The sequence below is a fragment of the Lathamus discolor genome, chromosome 24 (genome assembly GCF_037157495.1).
Source record: "Lathamus discolor isolate bLatDis1 chromosome 24, bLatDis1.hap1, whole genome shotgun sequence".
In the NCBI taxonomy this organism is placed as follows: domain Eukaryota; kingdom Metazoa; phylum Chordata; class Aves; order Psittaciformes; family Psittacidae; genus Lathamus; species Lathamus discolor.
In genome coordinates, this window is record NC_088907.1 from 1,269,055 (window position 1) to 1,289,753 (window position 20,699).

General features: G+C 47.5%; 1 protein-coding gene across 1 annotated transcript; it reads left to right on the plus strand.

Moving 5' to 3' along the window:
* The first annotated feature begins 44 nt into the window (after positions 1–44).
* On the plus strand, positions 45–20,270 carry COPA (COPI coat complex subunit alpha). The gene is made up of 33 exons (XM_065660202.1): positions 45–158; positions 299–412; positions 1,348–1,421; positions 1,716–1,796; positions 2,382–2,458; positions 2,910–3,019; positions 5,074–5,183; positions 5,770–5,869; positions 6,833–6,968; positions 7,443–7,525; positions 8,093–8,243; positions 8,635–8,701; positions 8,809–8,884; positions 10,904–10,986; positions 11,903–12,042; positions 13,255–13,340; positions 13,715–13,853; positions 14,197–14,359; positions 14,445–14,591; positions 15,014–15,203; positions 15,337–15,432; positions 15,787–15,875; positions 16,115–16,238; positions 16,525–16,614; positions 16,705–16,814; positions 17,000–17,077; positions 17,281–17,349; positions 17,556–17,692; positions 18,388–18,574; positions 18,659–18,769; positions 18,972–19,133; positions 19,231–19,425; positions 19,687–20,270. The coding sequence occupies exons 1-33, from the start codon at positions 119–121 to the stop codon at positions 19,744–19,746; spliced, it is 3,675 nt and encodes a 1,224-aa protein (XP_065516274.1). The 5' UTR covers positions 45–118; the 3' UTR covers positions 19,747–20,270.
* The last annotated feature ends 429 nt before the right edge of the window (positions 20,271–20,699 follow it).

Sequence of the window (20,699 nt, forward strand, 5' to 3'; positions counted from 1 at the left end):
CTGTACCAGCGGGAGGACTCGGGCTCGATGGTTGGGGAGGTGGCGGAAGCGGAAGCCAGCAGGGGCGCTTCCGGGACGCCGACGTGGAGGGGCTGGGGTGGCGGCGGTGTCCGCGGCGATGCTGACCAAGTTCGAGACGAAGTCGGCCCGGGTGAAGGGTAACGGCAATGGCGGAGCTGAGGGGAGGGCTGTGCCGGGGGCTTCCGCCCCGCTGGGGCGCTGGGCGGGGAGGGTCTGTGTCTCCGGGCCTGCTCCGTGTCTCCGGGCTCCCGTCACGCCTGTGTATGTGCCTCGGCAGGGCTCAGCTTCCACCCCAAGCGGCCCTGGATCCTCACCAGCCTGCACAATGGCGTTATCCAGCTGTGGGACTATCGGATGTGCACCCTCATCGACAAGTTCGACGAGCACGATGGTCAGTGGGCAGCGGGCGGTGGCTGGGACCTGCGTGTGGGGGAAAAGTGGGGTGTGAGGGGAGGCTCTGCTGGGGTGGCCTTGAGGCCTCTGCTTGTTCGGCTTCAGAACCTCTCGGTTTTAGCCTGTGCTGCTTTGTGGCCGGTTTGCTGGTGCTGAATGTTGGCGGTGCACATGTGAATTGGGGTCGTACGTTTGGCTTTGATATGAAAATGAACTTGTAGATGTAGCTCTGAAGGACCAGGGTGTTTTGTGATGGGATACTGCAGGCAAAGGTGGAAAGGAACGGGTTTAGGCAAAGGTGGAAGGAAACTGGGTTTAGGCAAAGGTGGAAGGAAACTGGGTTTAGGCAAAGGTGGAAGGAAACTGGGTTTAGGCAAAGGTGGAAGGAAACTGGGTTTAGGCAAAGGTGGAAGGAAACTGGGTTTAGGCAAAGGTGGAAGGAAACTGGGTTTAGGCAAAGGTGGAAGGAAACTGGGTTTAGGCAAAGGTGGAAGGAAACTGGGTTTAGGCAAAGGTGGAAGGAAACTGGGTTTAGGCAAAGGTGGAAGGAAACTGGGTTTAGGCAAAGGTGGAAGGAAACTGGGTTTAGGCAAAGGTGGAAGGAAACTGGGGTTAGGCAAAGGTGGAAAGGAGCTGGGTTTATGCAAAGGTGGAAAGAAACTGGGGTTAGGCAAAGGTGGAACGAAACTGGGTTTAGGCAAAGGTGGAAGGAAACTGGGTTTAGGCAAAGGTGGAAGGAAACTGGGGTTAGGCAAAGGTGGAAAGGAGCTGGGTTTATGCAAAGGTGGAAAGAAACTGGGGTTAGGCAAAGGTGGAAGGAAGCTGGGTTTAGACAAAGGTGAAAAGGAATGGGCTTAGGAATGGGCTTGGGAATGGGACCTTATGCTTTTGTCAGCCCTTTTGCTGTGTCCAACCTGCTCTTCCTCATTACAGGCCCTGTTCGAGGTATTGATTTCCACAAGCAGCAGCCTCTCTTTGTTTCTGGAGGTGATGATTACAAAATAAAGGTAAAACTTTACCCTTGTAGCTCTTGTTCTCTAAAAGGAATCTTTCAGGGAAGGGAATGTGCAAAGAAACAGCTTAAAAGAGGAGAAGGAGCGTTTGTGGGAGGGAAAGAGTGTTCGGGGATTATGATTTTTCTGTTTCAAGGACATATGTTAGCTGCAGGGCTGTAGTTTTCTGTATTAAAATGGGTTTCTAATGCAGAGAGAGGTTTGTAGTGAACTGAAACATGAGACTACACCTCAAATCTAGTAGGCAGTGGCATTGTGCCATCATTGTTCTGCTTCTGTGTTGTGCAGGTCTGGAACTACAAACTGCGCCGCTGTCTCTTCACTCTGCTGGGCCACTTGGATTATATTCGCACAACCTTCTTCCACCACGTAAGCTCTGCTCATGCCTATCCCAGCAGTGGGTGCCTGCTCTCTCTGTGAGCCAAGGGAGTCTCTTTTTGCTTCCTGAGGTGGGAATCTTTGCTTTAGAATCATAGAATCCCAGCCTGGTTTGGGTGCGAAGGGTCCTTAAAGCTCATCCAGTTTCAAACCCTTGCCATGGGCAGGGACACCTTCCACTAGAACAGCTTGCTTGAAGCCCTGTCCAGCCTGGCTTTGAACGCTACCAGGGATGGGGCAGCCACAGCTTCTCTGGGCACCTTGTGCCAGCGCCTCAGCACCCTCACAGGGAAGAGCTTCTGCCTAAGAGCTCATCTCAGTCTCCCCTCGGGCAGGTTAAACCCATTCCCCTTGTCCTGTCTATGTGTCCGTTGTAAATCGTGCTGGACTTGCTGGTGTGAGGGTGCTCCAGATGTGGTGGCCTTCTGTAGAGGTGTAAGAAGCATAAATGGTGCCTCTAAAATCTTCAGTAAGTTTTAGAAAGGCTCATTCCTGGGGACAGTTGGAAAATGCCCTGTGGGGAGGGAATATCTGGGATGTGTACTACTTCATACACAGAATGCTTTGTCTTTTTAGGAATATCCCTGGATCTTGAGTGCTTCTGATGACCAGACCATTCGGGTTTGGAACTGGCAGTCCAGAACTTGTGTTTGGTAAAGTGAATGGTTGCTTTAAGAAATAACTGCATGGTTTGGGGAATGAGCTGTCTTCACCCATTGTTTCCAAGCTTAGTTGAAGGAATAGAACTGATAATGAGAACTGAGCAGTTCTGAATATTTCCTTTAGCCTTTTGCTCTTTTATTCTGATGGCAATAGAATTTTATTAATAAATTTATGTTACTTGGTTGAAAACATTTTTGAGGTTAGAGTAATATGTGTCAGTGCTGAAGTCTGTGAAGTTATTGATACCAGAAAGTCAAAACTTGAATGCTTTATGTAAGAACAGACACACTCAATGTTCTGTCATGCCTAGTCTTGAAGAGCAGCATTTAGCAATCCCATATTCCTCATTATCCATCCCAAGACTGAGCTTACTGCTGTTGGTGCAAGCTGGAATGAGTATTAATATGTTTTAAGTAGTATTTTCTCTCCTCTTTGTTGTAGTGTGCTGACAGGGCACAACCACTATGTGATGTGTGCTCAGTTTCACCCTTCTGAGGACCTGGTGGTGTCAGCCAGCTTGGACCAGACTGTGCGTGTGTGGGATATTTCTGGTGAGCTGCGCAGGCCGAGGGGTTACCAAGTGGCACAGCCAGGGTGGAGTGGTTCAGATCTGGGAGCAGGAAGAGCATCCTTTTCACTGCAGGAGTTTGAGGCAGAACAGTACAAATTTGCTGTGACAGGAGCCTGTTCCCCTCTGCTTCCGTGAAGTTGTAGGGTGTTGGCTGGAAGGGACCTCTGGGTGACATCTAGTCCTGCCTTTAGCTTGATGTGAATCTTCTGCCAGCATAGATAAGGTGAGCTGCAGCTTTGTGCAGCCAAGAAACCCTCTAAAGGTGGAGATTCTACACCCTAATCTCCCAGTCTGATTTTATAGCCAACAGATAGTACTGTCAGAGGAATGGAATCCCTGCCCATGGCAGGGGGGTTGGAACTAGATTATCTTAAGGTCCTTTCCAGCCCTAACTATTCTGATTGTCAACTAGTCAGCTTTGCAGATCTGCCAGACTTAGGAGGATTTTAGACATGTCTGGATTGCTTTTATCCCCTTGTGAATATCTTGGAGGCAGCAATAACTCAGACAGAAAGATAAAAAGGCTTCTGGGTTATAAAAGGTGTAGCGTTTTTTTGGTAGCTTAGCTGTGAATGGTAAAAGGAATATAGTATTATTAGGAATTAAGTATGATCCCTAAATGAAAAGCTAGAAATAAAGAAAATGCTAGATGGAGGTAAGGGGCTGGTGGTGCTATAGAATCATAAAATCACAGACTTGTTTGGGTTGGAAAGGACCTTTGAGGCCATCTAGTTCGAACCCCCTGCCATGGGCAGGGACACCTTCCGCTAGAGCAGGTTGCTCCAAGTCCCCAATCTGGCCATGACCTAAACCATTCCAGAGACAGACCTTTCTCTGTCTCTTTCCATTGCAGTTTTGGTTGGACACCCTGTGGGATTGGTGGGACAGGCTCAGCCATGGGCAGCTGTGTCAACAGCAGAGGCTGGGGACAGGATATCCTGGTTATTTAAAACCTGTCCCCTTCTCTGTACTGCCAGCATGGGGAGCTTAACAGCTATTCCAGCAGCAAGCTTTGCTGCTGCATTCTCCCACAAACCCTCTCTCAGCAGAGTTCCAGCTGCCAAATTGGTTTGGAGTTAGTACAGACCTTTTTTTTTTTTTTCCCTCAGCTGATATGTGATGAGGGGTTTTAGAGACATTCTGAGTTATTGACTCAGCTGTGGCTCCAGTCAGACACAACACTGAGAATACCAGTGGGTGAAAAAGCCTATAGAGAGATGAGAAATGGATTCAAAAGACAATTCCACTCCCCAGTTTTTCTCCCAAATGACTTATGTCCTTTGCAGGATTCTGTTCTGGCTCTGGCAGTCTCCTGGGAAGGTTTATATCCCCGTTTTGTCTGCTGTCTGTTGTGCACATGATCCCGGTCAGAGGGAGCATTTAGTGTTAAGCTTTAACTCCATCATTTGGTGTTGAGCTTTAGCTTTAGCTCCATTTCAGAGTGTTGCTGTTAACTTGCAGCTTCTGCTGACATCATTGGGAACTTTTTGGAGCAGATTTGGGTTAGGGGTTTGGTTTGGAGTGTTGAGTGTTCAGCTTTTTCCCTGTGTGCTGCTGGAGAAGCTTCTTTTGACTCTTCATTTCCCTACTGTGTTCTGCTGGGTTTTGATGCAGGGTAGCAGATACAGGTCTGTTTTAACCTGTATGACTTTGTTTTCTTCAGAATCAGGAACAGGCTTTGTTTCATGTACTTTTAGCTCCTGGAAATATCTTGTATTGTAGAATACCAGACTGAGTTGGAAGGGACCTTAAAGGTCATCCAGTTCCAGCCCCCTGCCACAGACAGGGACACCTTCTACTAGATGAGGTTACTCCAAGCCCTGTCCAACCTGGCCTTGAACACTGCCAGGGGTGGGGCAGCCACAGCTTCTGATGGATGTTTCTCGCCCTCTTTCAAGTTCCCAGTTTTCACCTCAAGATGTGTATGAACAGCACAGGAGCGTGCTCACCTTGTTGTTAAATTAGAAACATTATCTTGATAGTACAAGTTTTGTGTCCTTCACCTCTGCTTCTGCTTCCTCTTTGTTGCACAAGGCCTAAGGAAGAAGAACCTGTCCCCTGGAGCTGTGGAATCAGACGTCAGGGGAATAACAGGAGTGGACTTGTTTGGGACAACAGATGCAGTTGTGAAGCACGTTCTTGAGGTACAGTGTCAATGTGTGTGTGCAGTACAGCCCCTTCAGATTCATTTAATGAAATCTCTATGATACAAATAGTCCTCTAAAAGCCCAGAAAAAACACAGGAGAGAAAAAGGTTGAGAAAACTGACTCAGCTCTGGAATTACATGGTCTTGTAGATTATGGTGTTACTTTCTCTTAGTTTCAAAGCTGAATCTGGATGTTTGCACTGTAACCAAACAGATTCAATACTCCCTGTACAGCCAAAAGCTCAGTTCAATAGCAGCTGTTATTACCTTGTGTTATTGGAAGCAACAGAGGAGATGATAGTAAAGCCAGCCTTCCGTGGTGGCTTGTTTAAGCTGGGAAGTGATGCTGCTCTCTGCTGAGCTGCAGCTTTGCTCTACTGATGAAGAATGGTATCTGCAAAGCTAATTACTGCGGGCATCTATAATGTTCCTGTCTGTAAGCACTCACTGTGAGCAGCATGGTGTATAAAACCAGTGAAAGCTGTGTCTTGGCAAGCCTGTCTGCAGTCTTTGTTGCTTTGTCCTTCCTTTACGCATTCTGTTCAATCACCAAATTGCTACAAGTGAGTGTTTCTGCCTGTAGGGCCATGACCGTGGGGTGAACTGGGCTGCCTTCCACCCTACAATGCCACTCATTGTGTCAGGAGCTGATGATCGGCAAGTGAAGATCTGGCGGATGAATGGTAAGAGGATCCTATGAAGACATAGAGAGAGTTGGGGTTGTTGAGCCTGGAAAAGAGAAGGCTCCAGGGAGACCTTATTGCAGCTTCCAGTGCCTAAAGGGGCAACAGGAAAGCTGGAGACAGGCTCTGGGCAAGGGCCTTTAGGGACAGGACAAGGGGGAATGGCTTTAACCTGCCAGAGGGGAGATTGAGATGAGCTCTTAGGCAGAAGTTCTTCCCTGTGAGGGTGGTGGGATACTGGCACAGGGCACCCAGAGAAGCTGTGGCTGCCCCATCCCTGGCAGTGTTCGAGCCCAGGGTGGACAGAGGGGCTTGGAGCAAGCCGCTCTAGCGGAAGGTGTCCCTGCCCGTGGCAGGGGTTGGAACTGGATGAGCTTTAAGGACCCTTCCAACCCAAACTATTATCTGATTCTCCAGGGGGAGTCCACAGGGAGAAGGGGTTAAGAGTTGAAATTTATGTTTGAAGTAGGCTGAACCTGGAGGTAATTTAACTTTAAAGACATATCTGTATGATAGAGTGGTAAATAATCCTAAGCAGCATTGGCTTTTGCAGTTTGAGCAGAGCTCTAGCAAACACTTGAAGCTGCTTTTGATTTTTACCCAGTGCTGTGCAGAAGCTTGTAGCATTAGAAGAACTTGACTCTGAGGTGGTTTTTAGTATGGGTGGATGAAGAAAGGGGGACTATTCAAGAGCTAGAAGGCCTCCACCAGGAGTGATTGAGCTTTTATTAGCTCAGTCCAGCTAAACACAAGTCTTAGCACCTCTTTAGTGACCTGGCTGATCTGTTTCTCTTAGGTGAGCTGTGCTAGTGGTTACAGAGAGATCTTAAATGTAAATTGCAGAGAATGGAGTAGTGGCCTGTGGGCTGTGCAGTTCACTCTATAATAAACTGCTTTCTGTGCTTCAGCAGAACTTTACCTGTTAAAGTGTTGTTTTCCTCATTCTTTTCCACTTCTGGGTAGAATCAAAGGCCTGGGAGGTTGACACTTGCCGGGGGCATTACAACAACGTCTCCTGTGCTGTCTTTCACCCGCGGCAAGAGCTAATCCTCAGCAATTCTGAAGACAAGAGCATCCGTGTCTGGGATATGTCTAAACGGTTTGTGCTTATCGCTCTTCTGATGGAAGTTGATACGTGTGTGAAAGACCTACTGTTACTCTTAGAGAAGCCGAACACCAGCAGTTCTTTAATCAGTGCCAGTGTTTGATAATTCATGAGTGACAAATCATGTTTTGCCCATCTTTTGTCCCTTTGAGACCCGTGTTATGAGCTAGGCTTGTAATTGAAAGAAAGAAAGAGGCTGACTTGTCTAGTGATACGGCTTCTAAAATATGGTAAATGAGAACATCTTGCTTGAGAAAAGGCTTTCATTAAGAGTGTTTTGAGCTCTCAGTGGTCTTGTCGTGCTGAATGCTGGAGGTGGGTCTCTGTGGCAAGAGGTGTTGCCAGTATCATGAATCCCTGGTTAATTTCTCACTATGGCACAGTTTAGGATCTTCATTTTGGGAACTGAAGTCTACATGAAGGTTTCCATTTTGTTTCTGTTCCTTATCCCTTCTGTTGCACATTTAGCACGGGTGTCCAGACCTTCCGGCGTGATCACGATCGGTTTTGGGTGTTGGCTGCACATCCCAACCTCAACCTCTTTGCTGCAGGTAAAAAAAGCTCCTACTCCATGTGTGATGGGTTGCTGTGAAGAGAAAATGTATTCCATATAGGAAATCCATACAGGATTTGCTTTCCTTTAGCACACTTTGCAGAACATGCTGACTTTTGGATGCTTTTATTAAATGTATCTTAGGGAAAAGATCCTTACTTAGTCGAACACAATCCTTGTATCAGCTGTAGATCAGAGTGGGAACAAGATTGCCTCTGCATCACTTAGCTGTATGTTCTAAGGCCAAGAAGGGATGGAACAGTTCCTAGGAGAACCCACACTGGACTACTAACATTTAAAGAAATGTGTGATAGTGACACAAAGTGTTTCTAGAAGAGTGTCAGCTCTTTGATTTATTAGGAAACCTATGGGCAGGGTGTGGGCCATTAGGAAAAAAGTGAAATACCTTAATTCAGTCAGGCTGAAGAGTGGCAGAGGTGGCTGGCAGTCAGTGGTTGTGATATTGGCCCTTTCGTGGTTTGAAGGGCTTGGTGGTGTCATCTTCACCATGAGAAAACCCACAGGGTACAGTTCACATGTTTGAATCCTCACATGCCTTTTCCAGGCCATGATGGTGGCATGATTGTGTTCAAACTGGAGCGTGAGAGACCTGCTTATGCTGTGCATGGGAATATGCTGTATTATGTGAAGGACCGTTTTCTCCGCCAGCTTGATTTCAACAGCTCAAAAGACGTTGCTGTCATGCAGCTGAGAAGGTAGGAGACTGGGACTCATCATATTCCAAGAGGTGTTACCAGTATCTTGAATCCCTGATTAGTTTCTTGCTTACACATAGGTAGTACAGGTCTATTCACATACCTCAGTTTCAGCTGACTTTTCTGTCATATGAACTTACCAAACCTACAAGAAGATTTTTAAGTCAATTTTTATGTGTCCAGAGATACATATTTCTGATACGAAGTGTCAAACTGAAACGCCAACTGAAACTCTGTTCTTACAGTGTTTCCAAGTGGTTTTGACTCAATCAAAACTGAGCTTTGCTGGTACTCAGTATATTTCAGAAGACAAAGAGTATTTATCAGAAGGTGGCTCTGAAATAGCCTTGGTCCTCCTTAACCTTCTCTTTTCTTCATGACTCTCCTTCAGTGGTTCCAAGTTCCCTGTGTTCAACATGTCCTACAACCCCGCTGAGAATGCTGTCCTCCTCTGCACAGTAAGTCAGTTCTGCTGCATGATGTGCTGGAGACCTTGCCATGAGGCTCTGAGTGCTGGCTCTGTGAAATCCTATCTCCAAATGGCTTTTTCCCCCTCTCTCTGCAGAGAGCCAGCAACTTAGAGAACAGTACGTATGACCTCTACACCATTCCGAAGGATGCTGACTCCCAGAATCCCGATGGTAGGCATTTCTTCTTTCCCATTAATCCTTGTGTGGGTTTATTATTGTGTAGTTGTCCCCTCCTCTGCTCTCCAACTGTGCGCATGTATGTTATATATAAAACCAGCTTTGTTTCTCTAAGCCTCTCTTGTTGGACTCTTCCTCTCTGTTTCCTAATGCCCCTGCAGCACGCGTCATTTGGCAGGCTTCCTGCTCACTATGTCACACCACACTGACTTGAAAAATTCATGTTCATCCCAAACTTTTACTGCTCCAAATATATATTTTATAATTTGGTTATTAGGAACTTTGCATTCCCCCTTTCCACGCAGCAGGCAGCCTTCCTGGCTTGTCAACAGAGATGGATTTTAACCAGATATGGTTTGTTCTAAGAGGTTTTATACTCTGAAAAGTGGCTGTAAAAGTGACAGTGCCAGGCTGCCAGTAGTCAGTTCTTCCTCTCGGCAAATTCCACATCAGTTTTGTGCAATTTACAAGTCAAAACATGATTTAGAGGGGAAAAAACAAGCAATTCTTTCTCCTAACTATGAATTCCATTTGGGATCTGAAACTCCAGCTGGTTCCTCCTGCCTCTGTCGTCACGGCAGTAAAGATTTTGAGATGAGGGGGAGTGATGAATGAGTTAGATGGGAATGAAGCTCTCTTATTCATGGATTTATGGATTTCTGCAGGTCTGATGAAGGGAGGATTTCTTTGCTGAGCACAGTCAGGAGCTGTATTTGGAGAGAGAATTAGTGAGCTTTTTAGTGACTTAATATAGATAAAGTGTTACTGAATAGTTTCAAATACTTAGTTCGATTGAGACTTGTCTGGGGACACCCAGCTTGTGACCTTCTAAATGAAGAGAAGGGGATATTCTCCTTCCGGAGGAAGGCCTCATGAAAACCATCTACTTTTAGTACATTTTCAAGAATAACATAAAATTGTACTGGTTGGTAAGTATTTTTTCCAACAAGCTGCTATTATGCAACCTTCTGTGATCTCCTGGGATGATGATGCAGGTATATAACATGAGCTTGGAGCTATCAGCCTTATGTCCTTCAGCTTCTTTACCAGACTGGGAAGCTAACCTTTGTTACCGCACTCTATTAGTCTTTTGGGTAATACATTTCAATCATTTTCTGCCTGATCTATGGTCTGTGTTAAAGACTTAAAGCCAGTAAAAATGTTGAGTTGTGGTGATTCAGAAAACCAGGTGAAGTTGCCATCAGAAAGCCCCAAGTGGAGCTGGGAATTGAATTCAGAGAAGTCTTTTTTGGGTTGGGTCGTAAATAAGGGCTGAAGGGTGAAGAGGTGAGGTTTAAGCCACCTTTTGTTAGGATGTAGATTGGCCACAAATGGCACTATCTTGATGAAACAGCACCTGGTCTAGTGTGTGTGTCTCCAGAAACACTTCTGGGGAGCAGAGTGAAAAGGGCCTGAGAATTAAAGATAATTTTTTCACCAAAACAGCAGCTTTTTCACTTCACTTCTCTGTTCCCTCTTGCTGCAGAAAGCCTTCTCCCCATCTGAAGCACATCCCTCAGCACTGTTCACTGGGGCTGTCTGACATGCAGAGAGCTGTGTTTGTATTAGCATTTGAAAGCAGGGAGCACAGCTGCGTTCTGGGGAGAGCTCAGCCTTTCTCCTCCAGCTTGTTATAGATCAGTTTGCAGTGGGGGGAGAGAGAAAAAGCGGGGGAGAAGCTTCCACTGAAGCTGGGACCCTCGCTGCTCGCTTCGTTTGGCCATGAAGGCTCTGCTCGTTAGTGTGACAGACGGTGCTGTCACCCAGTGCAGCGCCAAGCAGCTCCTTGTGCCTTGGCTGGAGTGAAGGACTGGCACTGGCCACATCGAGATCCGAAAGGACATTGGGGAAGGGGAGGGGGGGAAATGAGTCTTGTGAATAGCCTCAGGTTAAACAGGAATTAGTAGGAAGCAGCTACAACAGCCAAGATGGGCTCAAACAAGACTGACTAATGTGTTGCTGTAAGAGCCTGCCAGAGGTTTTATTCACTGTGTGCGTTTTGCTCTTCCCCAGCCCCTGAAGGGAAGCGTTCCTCTGGGCTAACAGCTGTGTGGGTAGCTCGGAACCGCTTTGCAGTCTTGGATCGCATGCACTCGGTAAGGGGACACGCTTAATAGGGTCATTTCTTTAACAGGATGTCATTTGGAAGCTTGCAGATGGAAAGGAGGGAGGTTGGGTTCATGGAATTATTGGAGATCCAAGTAGACTGGCAGAGCATTGTCAGCAGAGTGTGGGCTGCAGCCATACACAAAGAAATATCGCACAGTGGAAATGAAATGGGTTGAAATAGGCTTTAACTTCTTTGATAGTAAATCATAGCTCAGTTGCTGGAAGCCTGCTACAGCAAGGCTCAAGGAGTGAAGGCTGATCACAACGGGAATGTGAAGTCACCCACGTCATGACCATAGCATCAAAGTAATGGGAAATAGTGAAAACAGATTAGATTTTGATAGAGCTCTTTGTTCTCACTTGCGGAGTGCTATAGCAGAAAGAAGGGAGAAAGATAGTCGTGGACAGTTTTCCCTGCTTGAATTCACTTGATGTGAAGGAAAAGAAAGGTCTTGTGCTTTGCCCCAGACAGGATATTGTATTCTTTCCTTTTTCTTAATAGTGGTTTCGTAAACTTAGGATAAGTTCATGCCAGTTGTGTTACTCCCCTCTGCCTTGCCCACCTCCACTTACCATTTTCTCCTTTCAACTTTTTTCGTTTTATTATCTGCACTGTTTCTCTCACTTTTCCCTACTCTTTATTTTGTTCCTGTTGTAGAGAGGGTTTGCAAACTGTATCAACCAGTTAGTGATAGTGTTGGGGCTGGAAAGGAAGCATACACTGTGTCTGCACCCTGAGTTGGGTTTTGTAGGAGGATGGAGTTTGATCCTGCTTTGAGAAAGGCTTATTTTGGCCTCTTGTGCCTGAGGTTCAGCCATACAAAACCTAAAATAATCCTGTGTTTCGTTGTAGAATCTACCTAACTGTCCTGTGCTGTTGCATTTCCTCTCCTCAACTGGCAGATCCTCATCAAAAACCTGAAGAACGAGATCACGAAGAAGGTGCAGGTGCCGAACTGTGATGAGATTTTCTACGCTGGCACAGGGAACCTGTTACTAAGAGATGCAGACTCCATCACCCTCTTTGACGTGCAGCAGAAGCGGTGAGCTCTGGTCTGCTGGGAGAAGGTTTAATATTGTCATCCTGCTGGCGTGTGCCCTCTAGGGACAAGTAATAGCTATTAATGCACTCCAGAATTTAGCATCAGCTGCAGGCTGTGTCAGACTGATCCAAACCACGGCTAACAACTGTTACAAAGAGCAGAGTGTAAACACAGCCAAGGTGCAATTTATGCTGCAGGCATCATGCCATTGATCACAGAGATGTGTGCCATACCCTTGTAAAGCTTGTGACTGCAGAGCAGGGTGCTATAAAAGAGGAGGGGAATCAAAAAGCCCAAACTCAATCAAGCTAAGCCCGCCTGATGTCTTGTCCCCTAGGTTTTATATCTACTCATAATGCTCTTTTGGCAGCATGTTTTGTGCTGGTATATGTGTTGCTAGCCACAAAGAAACAGGCAAGGAGTTCGTGCTTTGGCCATCTTGTAGGCTTGAGAAGGTTCTGGATTATCTGCAGATAAAGTGTATGTTGCTTATGTCCAGAATCATCATAGAATCCCAGACTGGTTTGGATTGGAAGGGGCCTTAAAGCTCATCCAGTTCCAACCCCCTTCCACAGGCAGGGACACCTTGCACTAGAGCAGGTTGCTTCAACCTGTCTTTGGACACTGCCAGGGATGGGGCAGCCACAGCTTCTCTGGGCAGTGCCTCAACACCCTCACAGGGAAGGACTTCTGCCTGAGAGCTCATCTCAATCTCCCCTCTGTCAGGTTAAAGCCATTCCCCTTGTCTTGTTTCTACAGGCCCTTGCCAAAAGCCTGTCTCCAGCTTTCTTGCAGCCCCTTTAGGCACTGGAAGCTGCTCTAAGGTCTTCTTGGAGCCTCATTTCCTTATTTGTATGCCTTTGTTTTTTCTAGTATTGTTGGGAAAGTTGTAAGTAAATATAACACTGTGAATGCTGCTTGGAAATACATTTCCTTCGTTCTGTAAATCCATCCCTAAAACCTTATTTGAAATCCAGGTTTTGAAGTCAGTTGTCGCTGAAACATATTTGCTATTGCACAGGTTGGTTTTGCTGGACTGGACTGCAGAGACACTCAGTCCTGCCTTATGATTTTATAGCACTAGAATGGCACAAAGAGGCTTCAGAGCATCTGCTGATAGGGTTCAGGCTGTTGGGCACTGATAGTTCTTATAGAGGGAACTGGGCTGTGGGAGGTGTCCAACTCTCTGATGTCAGTGCTATCCTTTCCCAGAACTTTGGCCTCTGTGAAGATCTCCAAGGTGAAGTACGTCATTTGGTCGGCTGACATGTCCCACGTGGCTCTGCTGGCTAAGCATGGTAAGTGGTGGGGGGGTGCAGTGTTTCATGTGGACCTTGGTGCACGCTAGCTCCTTCCTTGGCTGGAAGCAGAGTCCCTGCTAAGGGAACCGTTCAGTGCAGTGAAGATGCAGCTGAAGATGTTCACAGCATGGGCTCTGCCGCCTTGTCTTCTGTAAGCTTGTAAAACAGAGGGCTTCTTGTACTCCTCAAAATGATCCATCTAATCTTGTTCGTGGTGACAGTTTATTTTTGGTTGCCGTCACCTCCTTGGTGTCTGACACTGAATGCAGTTCCTGTTGCTGGGATTATGGAAGAGAGAAGTTGTAATTCAGAGGCAGCTGTTTTACAGTAGAGGCTTCCCTAGCTTGTCTTCCTTTGGTTTTCCTCTCCAGCCATCATGATCTGCAACAGAAAGCTGGAGTCACTGTGTAACATCCATGAAAACATCCGTGTCAAGAGTGGTGCCTGGGATGAAAGCGGTGTTTTCATCTACACCACCAGCAATCACATTAAATACGCTGTCACCACAGGGTGAGTCTGGGAGTCCTTGGACTGACAGTCCTTGTGCAGACTATCACGGGGGGTTTTGGCCAACACCAAAGCTGAGGCTTGTGAAAGGGACTTTGTTACAGCATGGATGTCCACCAAGGCAGATAATAGAGCCAAGTACTTGTGTTTGGTTGCTTACGCTGTGCACTGGGCTTTTATAGCTGGGCTGAATGGCTGCACTGTTCATCTGAGTGGGGTTTGCTTTTATAACACAGGCTAAAATAACAGGCAGAGTGTTGATCCTCCTTTGAGGGATAGAGAATGTAGTTGTACAGCTGGGCTGTGCTGGTGTGCATGTCACACGTGTGCTGTGTGTTGGCAATAGGGATCATGGAATTATCCGCACCCTGGACCTGCCGATCTACGTTACTCGCGTGAAGGGGAACAATGTCTACTGCCTGGACAGAGAGTGTCGCCCCAGGGTGCTCACCATTGACCCCACAGAATTCAAATTCAAGCTGGCTTTGATCAACAGAAAGTACGATGAGGTGAGGAGACGTGAAGAACACTGTGCTCTTCCTTGACCTATACCTGAGGGTAGAGAGAAGTTGTTGACAGCTTTAATCTCTGCAGGTGCTGCACATGGTGAGGAACGCTAAGCTCGTGGGCCAGTCCATCATTGCCTACCTGCAGAAAAAGGGTTACCCGGAGGTGGCCCTGCACTTTGTCAAGGATGAGAAGACCCGTTTCAGCCTGGCACTGGAATGTGGTAACATTGAGGTGAGCTGGCAGGTGGTGCTGTGGGAAGGCATGTCATAGAGTCATCGTAGAATCATAGGATGATTTGGGTTGGAAGGGACCTTAAAGCTCATCAAGTTCCAAATCCTCTGCCATGGGCAGGGACACCTTCCACCAGGTTGTCCTTTAAGGCATCGCTTGCAAACCTAACTTTTTGCTGCAAGAAGGAAGAGTATTGGGAGGAAGAAGTCTTAGTTGAGAGTGATATTGTTGAGGATGGTAGCAGCCTTACTAACATGCTCCAGCTGGGGGCATGATTTAGTGCAGTGAGCCTTGTAATCCCATGCTTTCCATCATGGGCATTATTAGCAGAAGCCTGCAAAGAAAACTGCTTTCTGCCAAGCCTTTTTAACCCTGTCAGTTCTCTCATTATATCATGTATGCTATCATTGTATTGTATCCAGATTGCTCTGGAAGCAGCCAAAGCTCTGGATGACAAGAATTGCTGGGAGAAACTGGGAGAAGTGGCATTGCTGCAGGGAAACCACCAGATTGTGGAGATGTGCTACCAGCGCACCAAGAACTTTGACAGGCTCTCCTTCCTCTATCTCATCACTGGCAATCTGGAGAAGCTTCGCAAGATGATGAAGATAGGTGAGTGGCAGGGTGGTGGCAAAGAAGAATGAAATAAAGAGGGTCTGAGTGTCATTCCCAGAGGGAATGAACAGCATCACAGTGGAAGCCAAGAACACCAAAGTTATCGTGACTTCTTTTCCTTTTGGTTCAGCTGAGATCCGTAAAGATATGAGTGGCCACTACCAGAATGCCCTGTATCTGGGAGACGTGGCAGAGAGAGTGAGGATCCTGAAGAACTGTGGCCAGAGTGAGTAATATCAGACTAACATACGTCCCTGTTGCCTGGCGAGACTGTGGCAAGGTTATTGGGATGAAGTCATTTTTGGGGACAGATAATCCCTTACCCGAGAAATTAAATCGGGTGAGTAGAAAGTAACCCAAGAGCTTAAATACCATCAAGGAGACCTGAATCAACTGTAGAGCATATTCAGATCATAAATTGTTGCCTGCACATTTCAGTCCTAAATCCAGTGTGACACCCTAAAGGTGTGATTCTACACCTTGGTATGCTGCTAATCCTTCCTTTGTGAGAGTCTGGCCATGTGTGATGGTGTGGGGAGTTTTCTTTTGGCAGTGAAGAACATGTTGTATCTCATTGCAGAGTCCTTGGCCTATCTCACAGCTGCAACTCATGGTCTGGATGAGGAAGCTGAAAGCCTGAAGGAAACATTTGATCCTGAGAAGGAAACGGTTAGCAAACCCACTTATGCTTCCTGCTTCATTACAAGAGCTCTAGGGCTTGGAAAGGTGACAGTGGATCTGGTGTTAGTGTGACTGGCCAGGCAGCTCCTTTCTGAGAGGGAGGAGCCATCTCCATTCCAGTCACTGCTTATCAGGCTTGAGACCATCTGTGCTGCTTGGAGGAGGGTAGGGCAAAGAATGGGATTTCCCTTATGTGGCCTTTAACTGTTTTCTGCTCCTCTGCTCAGATTCCAGACATTGATCACAATGCAAAGCTACTGCAGCCTCCTGCTCCTGTCATGCCTCTGGATACCAACTGGCCATTGCTGACTGTCTCCAAGGGCTTCTTTGAAGGAACAATTGCTAGCAAAGGTATTGCTTTGGACTTGGGAAGTTGCATTAAGCTGTGATGTGCACAATGGAGTTATTTGTCTCCGTGGCTCCTCACCTGTTGCTGTTAACCTCAAATTTGTTGTGTGCTACTAGCAGAGGTGGAAATCCAGCATGGCATTTACACCATCTGTGGCAAATCTCTCAAGTCTTTGCCCTTTTAGCACAAGATGGGACTTAACAATTGGAGGGGAGGTTGCTGGCCTAACCTAATTCTTTGTTTAGCACCTCAGAGATGAGTAAATAAAGGATCCTGCTCTTCTTGTAGGCAAAGGGGGTGCCTTGGCTGCTGATATTGATATCGACACTGTTGGCACTGAAGGCTGGGGAGAAGATGCAGAGCTGCAGCTGGATGAAGGTGGGTGAATCCAAGAGCCCTTCATGCAGAAGTGTAAGCGTGTGCCTGTGTAAGAGCTCTGACTATTTCTTCCCTTCTCCCTCCACGCAGATGGCTTTGTGGATGCTGGAGAGAACTTTGGAGAGGAAGGTCTAGGTAAAGGACAGGAAGAAGGAGGTGGATGGGAAGTCGAAGAAGATTTGGATCTTCCTCCTGAACTGGTAGGAGGCTTCTTAAGTAGCCCAGTGGTAGTTACTTAGGAAGACAATGATAGTCTGTGGTGGTGGTATGGGGGAAGCATGCTCTGGGCTTCTTCAGAGGCTTGGTCACCACAGCTGTGACAAGCTCTGATTTCATCTGAGTGCTGGAAACTTCCACACTTACCCTGTTTTATGTGCTCCCCCAGGATGTTCCTGCTGGCCCAGCAGGATCCACAGAGGATGGATTCTTTGTGCCACCCACCAAGGGCACCAGCCCAGCTCAGGTAATGGCACAAGTCTTTGATTGTCTTGCTCGGAAACTTTCTACTTTGGTGCTTCTTTTTTGGGGTTCAGTCCTTGTTAGCACTCACCTATGAGCACACCACAGGAACGGTGTTAAGGGGAGTTAGGAGTAGCAAGGATAGGTAAGACAAATGCATGCACATACGCAGTTCATCTTGTAAATGTTTCCCTTCTGTTCATGTAGGTTTGGTGTAACAATTCTCAGCTTCCTGTTGACCACATTCTGGCAGGCTCCTTTGAGACAGCAATGAGAGTAAGTTTCCCCTGGAATGTGTAGGGAAAAGATTATCCCCATGTATTTTGTCTCTGATGTAGTCTGAAGCTTCATTTTGTGTCCTGTTGTGGGCCCTTTTGTGGATTGGTTTCTCTGGTTATAAAACAAAAGGTGCTGGGAGCCTGAGTGATGTCTATGTGTCCCTTGGACAGCTCTTACTCAGCAGATCATTGTGTCTCTTCCAGCTCCTCCATGACCAGGTAGGAGTAACAAACTTTGGACCCTACAAGCAGTTGTTCCTGCAGACCTATGCCCGTGGCCGTACAACCTACCAGGCCCTGCCATGTCTCCCTGCCATGTATGGGTACCCACATCGCAACTGGTAAGCATTGGGTTAGCTCCTTTGCTGTGCTCTCTTCCTTGTGCCATAGACCTCTCAGACTCCTTGGTGTTGTAGACGGAAATATCTCCAGAGCTGTGAAGGGAGGAGCCTTCCTGTTTGTGGGATTTAAATAGGGAGCATTCTGTCTTCAGTGGGATTTTTCTGCTGCCTGCTCTTAGTGTAAAGATGTTGAATTGCTTTCATTTTTTGGTTAAAGACTAAAAGGTTTTTCAAAGCCAGGTTGGACGGGGCTTGGAGCAACCTAGGCTAGTGGAAGGTGTCCCTGGAAGGTGGAGGTTGGAACTAGATGAGCTTTTTAAGGTCCCTTCCAAACCAAAACCTTCTGTGATTCTAAAACCAGTGTGAGGCAGTTGGAATGCTGAATTTTCTAGCACTGATGCTCTGCCTCCAACAAAGCTGCTCTGGGGCATCTTGAGAACCACAGGTGCGTGTTTTACAGTAGAAAAAGGAGCCAGACTTCCCAGCCTGCACTAATGCAGAGGAAGCTGGGCATTGTGGGCAGCAGAATCATAGAGGCACAGATGTGTCTTGTGCTAAGCTACTGGTGAAGAAGGGCAGCATGGCCCTAGGTCAACCATATCTGACAAGTTGCTATTGAGTTGACAATGTGTGTGTTCCTGCTGGCCTCTGCAGTGGTCCTGTTTGTACCTCCAACCCCTCTTTGGTGCCCCCAGGAAAGATGCTGGCTTGAAGAATGCCCTCCCTGCTGTTGGACTGAAACTCAATGACCTGATCCAGCGCCTGCAGCTCTGCTACCAGCTCACTACAGCCGGCAAGTTTGAGGAGGCCGTGGAGAAGTTCCGCTCCATCTTGCTCAGCGTGCCCTTGCTGGTGGTGGACAACAAGCAGGAGATTGCTGAGGTGAGGGGCAGACTCCTCTGCGTGGTGTCTGCATGCCCGTGGGGCAGGAGGCTGGATGCCTGACTCTGTTTCCCTCTCTGGAAGGCCCAGCAGCTCATAGCCATTTGCCGGGAGTATATTGTAGGACTTTCAATGGAGATTGAGCGGAAGAAGCTTCCCAAAGAGACCCTGGAGCAGCAGAAGCGAATCTGTGAGGTACAGAAACTTGGTGACATCCTTCACGAAGAGGCAGATAATGTGGGGAGTAACCTTTTGGGTTTAAAAAGGCAGTGAGAATCATGCGTTCTGCTATGTCCTCCTTTAAATCAGATGTGGCAGGCATTATCTGGGAGGGGTTTCTTGCAGCCAGGGTTGGTAGTGATTGTATCCCTGTTTTCCTTCTTTCACCCCAATGCAGATGGCAGCCTATTTCACCCACTCCAACCTGCAGCCTGTCCACATGATCCTGGTGCTGCGTACTGCTCTCAACCTCTTCTTCAAACTCAAAAACTTTAAGACAGCTGCTACTTTTGCTCGTCGGCTACTGGAGCTGGGTCCAAAGCCAGAGGTGGCCCAGCAGGTATGTCTGTGAGGTGCATGGGCAGGAATATCTGCTGTGGCAGACGTTTGGACTGGTTCCAAGCTGCCCCTCTGCTCAATGTGATTGCTTTTGGCAGACTCGTAAGATCCTGTCGGCGTGTGAGAAGAATCCCACTGACACCTACCAGCTCAACTATGACATGCACAACCCTTTTGACATCTGTGCTGCCTCTTACCGACCCATCTATCGTGGCAAACCAGTAGAGAAGTGTCCTCTCAGTGGAGCCTGCTACTGCCCTGAGTTCCATGGGCAGATCTGCCGTGTCACTACGGTAAGGGAGCTTCGATGTCTGTCACCACCTTCTCCCAGCCTATGATGCTTCCCTTCAGAATCCCCTTCAGCAGCTCCCCCGTGCTCCCTCTAAACTGCCTTGGCGTGGGTTGTGAGTCAGGTTGAATATCAGGGGCCTTGGAACAGTTTGGGAATGAAATACTGTGTAATTCAAGTGCTGCCTTCAGGGCCTGACATTACAGTCAGTGTGTGCTTTGGGAACCGTCTTTGGAGCATTAATCATCTCCTTTTTGTTCCTCAGGTGACAGAGATTGGCAAAGATGTCATTGGGCTGCGGATCAGCCCACTCCAGTTCCGCTAGGAACCCATCCCCGGGAGGTGTTAGACCAGAGGGAAATGGTCCCATTCCACAGCACAGCATGGAAACCTTCACCTCCCAACATTCCAGCTTTTAGTCTAGTCTCTTCCCATAGAATGCATCTACCTGCTCTTCCCCACCCAGGAATGCTGTAGTGAGACTCTGAGCTGCTTCCAGGTAGTTGCAACTTGTGCTTCTGTTTCCAGATCCAGCTGATGTGACGTTTCTTAAGGCAAATCTTTTCCAGAGGGAAAAACCAGCAGCTGCCTCTTGCATCCTTAGTGCTGAGCTCCTGAAAGAAGAGCTCAGAGCCCTGCTGCAGTCTGGGCAGCAGAAGAGCCAAGCCTGGCTCTCATGAGAATGCCTGAAACCAGGGCCAGTCCCTGCTCTGGGGGTAGCTCAGAAGAGGCAGGAGAGCAGCTCAGCAGCGTTCAGGTGCTAGTTGTAACTTCTTGTTTTGGTGTCCTAGCAACATTTCTCTGAAATAATCAGCTTGCCTCATCAATAAAGTGAATTGACCACCTTGATCTTTCTGATGCTCAGTTGGTCTTACTGAGAGAGAAGAGAGATTTGATTGAATTTTCTCTCTTCACCTTCCTTTCCTGTCCATTACCAGGTTTGGAGGCTCCAGAAAATGGAGGCTGTAGGCCTGAGATAACGTATCATGCCAGCAGGGGCAGCTTTTGCGAAGTACTAGTGTGTAATTGCAGTTGTCAGTGCTCAAATTATCCTGATGGGTAAGGCTCCTGCCTTTGCATTTACCTCGTGCGGTTGTACCCTGTTGTGTTGCTGTACCTTTGCCTGTGGCATTTACTAGGCTGGAGGAGCTCCAGAGCCAGGCAGGTTGTAGTTTCCGGCAGTGATGAGGATGAGAACATGTGTGTTCTCACATGAGTGGAGCAGCAGAGGGTTGGACTGAGATCCTGCTCCCTCTGTGCCTGGATTTACTTTCTTAG

Bases quoted from the DNA above. Each gene is read 5' to 3' on its own strand.
- COPA (XM_065660202.1), top strand. From the start codon at position 119: ATGCTGACCAAGTTCGAGACGAAGTCGGCCCGGGTGAAGG. The intron at 15,876-16,114 runs GTTAGCAAACCC...TCCTCTGCTCAG, and splicing joins TTGATCCTGAGAAGGAAACG to ATTCCAGACATTGATCACAA. The intron at 19,134-19,230 runs GTATGTCTGTGA...TGCTTTTGGCAG, and splicing joins AGCCAGAGGTGGCCCAGCAG to ACTCGTAAGATCCTGTCGGC.